Source organism: Syzygium oleosum, unplaced genomic scaffold (genome assembly GCF_021117445.2).
Source record: "Syzygium oleosum isolate NSW1041296 unplaced genomic scaffold, Sole_v2.1 Sole_v2.11, whole genome shotgun sequence".
NCBI classification, from domain to species: domain Eukaryota; kingdom Viridiplantae; phylum Streptophyta; class Magnoliopsida; order Myrtales; family Myrtaceae; genus Syzygium; species Syzygium oleosum.
Window position 1 is genome coordinate 3,337,720 of NW_026607495.1, and position 9,714 is coordinate 3,347,433.

Here is a 9,714-nt window from a genome sequence, read left to right on the forward strand (position 1 = left end):
CCGATTGGACGTCCAAGGTTTGAATTTCAAGGAAACCGAGGAGGAACCTCGATTCCTTGGATTTCCTCGCTCGAAGTAACAAAGTTGCTGGACGAAGGTTGTGAGGGATATTTGGTAAATGTGATTGATCCGACCATGGTGGAACCTAGGTTGGAAGAGATACCCGTAGTATGTAATTTCCCCGAGGTCTTTCCTGAGGAATTGCCTGGTTTACTGCCCGAGCGAGAAGTAGAATTTGTGATAGAATTGGCCCCTGGAACTGAGCCGATTTCAAAAGCACCGTATCGGATGTCGTTGTCAGAGTTAAAGGAACTAAAGGTCCAGATACAGGAATTGTTGGACAAAGGTTTTATTCGTCCTAGTGTATCTCCGTGGGGAGCACCGGTCCTGCTTGTGAGGAAGAAGGACGGGACGTTGAGGTTGTGCATTGATTACCGGCAGTTGAATCAGGTGACGATTAAGAACAAGTATCCACTGCCTAGGATTGACGATCTATTTGATCAGTTGCAAGGAGCATCCGTGTTTTCTAAGATTGATTTGCGGACTGGATACCATCAGTTGAGAATCCAAAAGGAGGACATACCTAAGACCACTTTTAGGACGCGGTATGGGCACTATGAGTTTACAGTGATGCCCTTCAGATTGACCAATGCCCCAGCTGCTTTCATGGACCTAATGAACAGAGTGTTCAAGGAATTTATGGACAGATTTATCATAGTGTTCATCGACGACATTTTGGTGTATTCGAAAGGCCCGGAGGAGCATGAGCTACATTTGACTGAGGTTCTACGGACTTTGAGAGAACACGCGCTCTTCGCCAAGTTTAGTAAGTGTGAGTTTTGGCTAAGTAGAGTAGCGTTTCTTGGGCATATAGTTTCGGGAGATGGAATTTCTGTAAACCCAGCTAAGATTGAAGCAGTGATGAAGTGGCCAAGGCCGACCTCAGTAATAGAAATTTGGAGTTTCTTAGGATTGGCTGGCTATTATCGGCGTTTTGTAGAAGGGTTCTCATCAATAGCCATGCCACTGACGCGATTGTTGAAGAAGAAATCTAAGTTTGAATGGAATGATAAGTGCGAGAAAAGTTTTCAAGAGTTGAAGCATAGGCTTACAACGGCCCCAGTGTTAACTATTCCGTCTGGACCAGGTGGATTCGAGGTTTATAGTGATGCTTCGTTAATGGGACTTGGTTGTGTCCTAATGCAACATGGGAAGGTAATTGCTTATGCGTCGCGTCAGTTGAGGCCGCATGAAATGAACTATCCGACGCATGATTTAGAGTTGGCAGCGATTGTCTTTGCCCTTAAGATTTGGAGGCATTATTTATGTGGAGAACGGTTCCAGATTTATACGGATCATCAGAGCCTCAAGTACTTGTTTTCACAGAAGGAATTGAATATGAGGCAGCGCCGATGGATGGAACTTCTAAAGGACTACGATTGCAACATCATGTATCATCCGGGTAAAGCAAATCGAGTAGCGGATGCGCTAAGTCGTAAGTCAAGTATGGCGCATATGATGGTTAGAGAGTGGACCTTGCTGGAAAGGCTTAGAGACTTGGAGTTCAAATTTGAGGTGAGTCAGATGTCTAGCCTGTTGGCCGCATTGAGGATTAAACCGGAAATCCAGGCAAGGATTAAGGCACTCCAGTCTACGGACTCAGAGATCCAGAAGATTGTCGGAATGGACGCCGCCTTAAGGAAACCGGAATTTCAGGTGAGTGAGGATGGAATTTTGAAGTTCCAAGGGCGATTGTGTGTGCCTGATGATTTGGAGCTAAAGGAGGAAATTTTAAGAGATGCACATCGCAGTAATTACAGTATCCACCCAGATAGTACAAAGATGTATCAGAATTTATGGCAACATTATCGGTGGAATGGACTGAAGAAGGATGTGGCCAAGCATGTGGCCAAGTGCTTGACGTGCCAACAAGTGAAGGCTCAGCACTGTAAGCCTGGAGGGCTGTTAAGACCATTAGAGATCCCTGAATGGAAATGGGAACACATCACGATGGATTTTGTAACGGATTGCCGTGAAGCCAGAGAGGACATGATTCGATTTGGGTGATAGTGGATCGATTGACTAAGTCAGCGCACTTTCTGGTAGTGCGAAAGGATTTCGAATTGGAAAGGTACGCAGAATTATATGTTCGGCAGATCGTCAGATTGCATGAGGTACCAGTATCGATCACGTCGGACCGAGATCCGAGGTTTACGGCCAATTTTTGGAAAAGTTTGCAATCGGCCTTAGGAACCAAGTTGCAATTCAGTATAGCCTATCATCCGCAGACAGATGGTCAGTCGAAAAGGACAATTCAGATCCTAGAGGACATGCTGAGAGCTTGTGTATTGGATTTTCAAGGCAAATGGGAGGAACAGCTGCATTTAGTGGAATTTGCCTATAATAACAGCTATCAGCAAAGTATCCAGATGGCACCGTTTGAAGCCTTATATGGTAGGGCATGTAGGACGCCTTTGTGTTGGGACGAAGTCGGTGAAAGGAGTATCACAGGCCCAGAGTTAGTGCAACAGTAGGTCGAGGCAGTTGAGATTATCAGAGAAAGACTTAAGACCGCGCAAAGTCGCCAGAAAAGTTACGCCGATCGGAGACGACGCCCTTGAAGTTTCAAGTTGGAGATCACGTATTTCTTAGGGTGTCGCCTATGAAAGGATTGTCCCGATTCGGTAAGAAAGGAAAGCTCAGTCCAAGGTACGTAGGCCCACTTGACGTTTTAGAAAAGATAGGTGATATGGCTTATCGACTTGCCTTGCCGCCCAATTTGTCCCAAGTGCACAATGTATTCCATGTGTCGATGTTGAGAAAATATGAACCAGATCCGACCCACGTTCTGAAGTACGAGGAGATAGACGTGGACGACAAAGTATCGTACGTGGAAAGGCCAGTCAGGATCAAAGATCGAAAAGACCGTGTGCTAAGGATCAAGACGATCCCAATGGTCAAAGTCGTCTAGAAGCATCATGGGACTAAAGGTGCCACGTGGGAGAGTGAAGAGGCCATGAGACATCAATACCCCCATTTGTTTGAGTAAATAAGTGAGTTTGCAAATTTCGAGGACGAAATTTTTGTAAAGGGGAAGAATTGTAACAGCCCGAATTTCGACTCAATTTTCGGAATCAATAAAACGAGTATTATTTCTCATTTCATTTTAGCAAGTCTCGCCCAGAGCTGATCACTCTCGGGATACTAACCAATGGGGTATGGGTAACTAGGAAAACGGTACGTGGACTAGGGACCCGATCGTCAACCTGGCACGGATTTCGAGAAACGATGAGAAAATGTTTTGGGTCAATGTAGGCCGATCGTAGGATGGTGACGGAGATGGTTTGGCCAAGGCCAACGACGTATGATCGGATAGCAGGTGATTCTGTATGACCGAAAGTACGCGTGGCCAACCGATCCTGAACTTGAACCGAACGATCGAGACCTCAGGAACTAGCGATAATTCCTCTCGTTCTCCCGATAATCGAGGTCATGACGATTCGGATAACCTAAGTCGATACGCGTAACCCTTAAATAGCCGCTCGTTAGTGAGAAACACTGAAATTTGAAATTGAGCAAGTTTTGATCGCGAAATTGGGCCCGGATTTCGATGTCGATTTTCGAGGGCTTAAGAGGCTATTTTTGAGAATCCGACATCACATTATGTTGGCCACACACATTTGGGATTGGTACAGTCGAAAAATGGAATTTCGATCCGGGGCCGAAAAAATGACTGTTTTGCCCCTGGCCTATTTTGAGCTCCAAATTTTGGAAAATTATTGGATTAATTAAAAATAGATTTCAGCTCAATTATTGGACCCATTTACCATCTTGCCTCTCAATTATTGGATATGATTGAATTAGGACCATTAGATTAGGGATATTTTGGTCAATAGGCTTAGATCGGCGACACGTGGCGCCCACTAGCCACTATATTTGACTGGTTTGACCCTCTCTCTGCTCATTTTTCCCTCCACCTTCTCTCTCCTCACCCGGCCACTGCCCTCCACGATCGCCCCTCCTCCGCCGTTCGTGTCCAGCCGCCGTCCGCCGGTGCCACCGCTCCGCCCGACCTTGTCTCGCCACCAGCACCCCCATCCCATTCGTCCTTCCCCTCTCTCGTTCTCTCTCCCTCTCTCTCGGCCAAGGAACGCCGGAGCAAGCCGCCGCCGCCTCACGCCGCCGCCGGGAAGCCGAGGCCGCTCATCCACCGCCACACCACCGTCCCTCACCCTCACCGACCCACCTTTCCCTCTCGCCGCGTTTGCCGCCGTACGGTTCGGCCAAAGGACCGCCGTGAGCCAAGCCGCCGTCCGCCGTTGGAACGCCGCCGCCAATTTAGCCGTTCATCGGCAATTGGCCGCCCGTTCTCGTCGCCCTAGTTTAGAATTAAGTGAGTATAACTTTTTAAACCCGGTCTAGGACAGTGTATATTTTTAGACGAGCACAGTTTAGAATATGCTGGTGCGATCTGAGGAGAATTCGATACTGGTGGTTCGAGGTTGAGATCGGGATTAAATTGGTGGATTATTGTGGTGATCTAATGATAATTTGGAGGCCGATATTAGAGTGAATAGTGGCTGTCCATTTGGTGATTTATTGGGTTAAAATGGACAAATTGAGGTTTATGTGACTGAATTGCCGGGTATGCCCGGGTTGACTGATTAATGGTTGTTTGTGCTCAATTATAGTAAATCGGGTACTGCCATGTCATGTGTTTATGTGGCCAAATTGTGCGGAGTGTGATTGGTCAGTTGACGGCTTGAATTACTTCTCCGACTGTTGAATTGTACATTGGGCCACATGGTATTAAGTTGGCCAGTTGAGCACGTTATTGTGACATAGATTGACTGAATACCTAAGTGAGATATGTGATGCTCATGTTGTATTTATTCATTGCATGGCCACGCATTGAATGCCGAGAATGAGGCGTGTGATGAAATTGTGCGAGAATGCGTGCCTGCCATGAGCATGTGATCACCTAATTGCCCTGATGCGTGTTACGCGGGGTTCAGATAATAACTGGCTGTGTGTATGTGTAATCACATTTCGCCCTGATGCGTTTACGCGGGGTGTGCCGTCCTCATGCACTTTGTAGCAGGACGATGCCCGATACGTCCGGAAGACGACCAACCTGATGCGTTTAACGCGGGCTCTGGTTCGTAAGGAGATCGGTGTTGCGCCTCATGCACTTTGTAGTAGGCTAGAGACACTAGGCCGGGAATGCGTTTTTACGCTGGCCACGGAGTGTTGTGATGAGAATAGTGTTGCGCCTCATGCACTTTGTAGCAAGCTATAGACACTGGACCCGATGAGTTTCCCGGGTCGTAATAACTTAATAATTGAGCATTGAGCCAGTGTGCAGTGTGAGCCAGAATGAAACATGGCATGATGATGACATTTGCATGCATAAGAATGCATGGGCCAGTGTGCGAACGTGTGAGACTCGGTGATTGGTATGCGAAACAACACTACTGAGCATGAACATGCATATGGCGTACGCGTGATTATGCGTGCCAAGTATATGTCGTGATTATTATATATCGAACTATTTAACCTGCAGGGTATGTGTGATGATCGATCTGGGCCCGAGGGCCTAGGTCATTGTTTGTATATTGTGTTGTTCGTCTGTCAGAAGATGTATGTTAGCCTAGCCTAGGTTTAGGGAGTTTTACTCACTGAGACGCGTTCTCATTGTTGTATAACCCAAACTTTTCAGACCCCCGTCTCTGATCATGCCAGAGCTACCAGTACTTTTTGGGATCTCGACGCAGATCCAGCAGTCGACCAGCGTTTTTCCCTCAGGAAATGGGGAAGCGTATATTAGGTATCGTTCCGTGGTTTTTGTTAACGTTGGGGAGTATTTCTACCAAACACAAGAATACGTTGCTTGGTGTCTTCGAGACGCTGATGGGAACATAGGCCGACCTCTCAAGACCTTCGATGCCCCACTTGATGAGAACGGTTTGATGGCGCCTATTGTTGCTGATGGTGAGGTGATCGACCCCCAGGATGATCATGATTTGGATATCCAGGATGAGGTGATGGATGGGGAGCCGCAGGTGATAGTTGAAGTCCCCGAACAGTTCGCAGACGAAGAGGATGAGGTGATAGAGGCCATGGATCTAGATTCAGAGGAGGACGGGGAAGTCGCAGAATTAGGTTCGGATGACGAGATAGGCGAGATAGGACCGTACCTGGACCTGGACCTGGAGTTGGAGCCGGAATCAGAGGATGAGTGGGCTGCGGCGCAGGATATGGAGTCAGAGGAGTCTGAACCCCCTGGGAGTTCTTCGGAGGGGCCGTCAGATGATTCTTTGGAGTCCTCAGACCCTGACTGGGAGCCCTAGTATAGGTCCTAGCTCTTAGAAGGGAAGTTAGTACCTTTTTTACTGTGACCTTCCCTGTAGACGGCCTATCCTCCCCTAGCCACTTGCCCCTTTTTGGTCTAGTGGCTATTGACTGCTTTTGTTGTATGTTCTTACTGTACAAATGGATATTGTAAAAAGGTTTCCTCGTAGAAATGAAAATGTATATTTGTAAGTACATTCCTGTTTGGTTGTTGTTCTATCTTTGGTCTCATGTGTTTATATTGTATGGATGTTTGTTTATTGCTTCCGCATGTGCCTTATCTCTGTTTTTGTGTTGGGTCGGCGACGCCTCCTGGGAGCGTTGCAACAAATTCGACCAGTGGCGAATGCTCTTGCTTCGTGGGGTACGGGGCGTGATACATAAAATGACTGGCGTCCATGTCAATGATTTCTGACCAAAAATTGACCATATGGACTCAATTTACAAAACGTGAGAGGAATAATGACATAAATGGTCCCTGAATTGTAACCCAATGTCCGATGTAGCCCATAAACTATTAATTTATTCAATATGGTCCCCAGACTTTTGGTACATGTTCAATGTAGTCCGTAGACTATATAAAAATATTTAATGTTGTTTTTTCAAACAATTCATCAAGGACACTATTAAACACTTTCATATAGTTCATGGACTAAATTAAACATATACCAAAAGTTCATATATCACATTAAAAAAATTAAAAGTTCAGGGTTCACATTGCACATTGAGCTATAATTCAGGTATCACATTAAACAAATTAAAAATTCAAGAACCACATTGCACACTAGGCCAAAGTTTAGGGACCATTTGTATCATTTTCCCGACGTGAAAAATTTTAGAATTCAATTGGTATAATTAAAAGGTTTAGGACTGATTTGAGAAAAGTGTAATAGGTTTAGAATTTTTTGGACTTTTTTCCAAAAAAAAAAAAACAGGAATGTCTTTCACAAATGATTACGCACAATTGTTTTCTCATTTTGTGTTTATCTAGCTTTAATGCTTCATTCAAGTCTTCCGTCCCATAAAGTCAAAAAGGCGCATGGTAGGTGCAAACATTCCTTCGGGAACTTTCACACGAAAGCCACTGGTAGTGGACTTTGTACTCAAGTGTTTAGCCTTTGAAGCTCGCTTTTAGTCAAATTTAGTGGCTAACACCAAATTAAGAATTGATGCACTCCTACAATAAAAGATTTAGAAAAGGAAAAAGATGTTGTGCGATGGACAGATTACGGAGGACCACATAATTCTTCTAAACAATTGCTCTTCAAGGAGGACATTTTTAACAAGATAAAATCTCATGCCTGAAGAATTTAAAGAACACGATTGGAGTGGAAAAAAGATAGTAGAACCATATATTTAAATGAGTTTATACTGCTTTTGAATCTGTTTTTCTAAATTTGCTCATGCCTGTAGAAGCAAATTAGCAATGAAACTTTCTACAATATCATGCACTCCTATGAGACGGTTGCAAAAGGAATCGAAACATCATTTAGAACAGAGCTTGCAAAATCGAGAATCACCAAGATTAGACCATTTGCAAAGTCGCCCCGAAAGCAAAATCCCACCTTGATCCTCCATGGTTCGCTCATCGCCAGAAAGTCCATCAACAGTTTCCAAAAATCGCTCTCAATTAGTTGGGTTCTCTGCATACCGAGGTGATCTTCGATTCTCATTCAAGAACTAACCAAATTTAACTGGACTGGACCGTCGCAATTGAGCGAGTGATGAGCCGTCGCAAAAGGGGTTTACTGCTAAAGAAAACTAATAAGTTCTGTTCACAGCTGAGATTTCAGTCAGGAGTGGGTGTGATCGGTCCTCCGCATCACAAGTGATCATATATTTTTGCTTGCTATTTATCTAACTAATTGATTAAAGTTATAGAATACTTTCTGATGGGGTCATGGCATGCAAGTTGCATGCAACGTGTAGAATGGACAAAACTTATGGGACGACAATTCAAACGTTATTGTTCCTATAATTTCATGCCGACCTAGCTAAGCCAATACAATCATTAATCAAACGTTATTGTTCCTAATCCTAGAGATCATTAGCGGCAAGAAGAATAGCTGCTTCTTCCAATGAGATGGAGGTGAAAATCTCGCCAGCTATGTAAGTTGCATCTGTGCTATTATGACACATATTACGCCACATTGATCTAATTAAGTTGAAATTCCTCCATTGAAATAATTTTTACAGGCGTGGAAGCATTGGAGAGCCGGTACATCGCTCAAAGTGTTAGATCCGTTCATTGGCGACTCGTATTCAATGGATGAAGTGCTTGGATGCTTCCACATTGATTTACTGGGTCTTCAGGAAGATCCAGCTGATAGATTCGCCATAGCAAGCATAGTCCCTATGTTGAGCACCCACTCAGTTAAGCTTCCATAGCCTCGACAACCGACCTTCTTCCTCCGAAGGAGCATGAAGAGATAGTTGAAAGAGTTCAAGCCGGACGAATCCACTAGTAGGTCTATGCCATGGTCGACCAATGAAATGTCGATTACTGAGGCGTACCCTCGGTGAATCGTGATGTGAGTGAAATTCTTTCTTCACAATAGTCTCATAGAGACATTGAGATCGTTGGCCTTCCATGGGGATCATTAATGAACAATTGACAAGCACCTATGTTTTTCGAAAATAGGCTGCTAGTTGCCAAGGGATCATGCGCATGAAGTACATAATGGCTTCTCTTATTAAGGAAATAACACGACTACACCAAATTACTAGGTTCTCCTTCGAATGTGTGTGTTTTTAGTCAATATCGTTTGAGTGTGGACGATGGAGGACTCAGTGCACCAAGGGATGTATATCCTACTAATCTTGGTAATTAGTGGAAGTTTTTGGGCCATCCGTAGTTATTCACGCATTGAGTTTTTCACATAAAATCTTAGTGTTGTTATTGCCTTTATCTCTTTATCATTTCAGCATTATATTTACACATTTTGAGATTGTATTGCTGTAATATATTGCTGGTTTTTGTTAGGGTTAAGTCGATTTTGATCGATTTAGTTTTGGGGAAAACATTGATCCCGAATTGGATTAATTCTTGATGAATTGTTATCCGGTTGTCTCCAACAACGTGACGTAGCTGTAACGTTTCTCTCTATCGAAGATTTTAGCCGTGGCCTACAATGAGTTGAACTAGGTCAACAAGCTCCTCTATGAACGGCAAGTGCTCCAATAGCTTTTCAAAATGATGGGGCCCACATTGGACACGTGTTGCCACGTGAATGAACCATTGCACAGATGAGGTGGCACAGATAGGTGGCACCCAGCTGCATGTAATATTTTCTCGATCGTAGTCCATCAATCTCTGATATCGGTGGGTCCGCCACAGCAAGTTCAGAAGGTCACAAAGCGCTC

At 44.6% G+C, this 9,714-nt stretch overlaps 1 protein-coding gene across 1 annotated transcript in view; it reads left to right on the top strand.

Annotated features, from left to right (window-relative positions):
• The window catches only part of LOC115665495 (cysteine-rich receptor-like protein kinase 34), a 112,056-nt gene extending 103,412 nt beyond the window's left edge, over positions 1 to 8,644 (top strand). The window contains exon 7 of the mRNA XM_056315995.1: positions 8,548 to 8,644. Coding sequence (XP_056171970.1) covers positions 8,548 to 8,624 — 77 coding nt within the window. The 3' untranslated portion in view covers positions 8,625 to 8,644. The remainder of the gene's footprint in view (positions 1 to 8,547) is intronic.
• Positions 8,645 to 9,714: the final 1,070 nt, after the last annotated feature.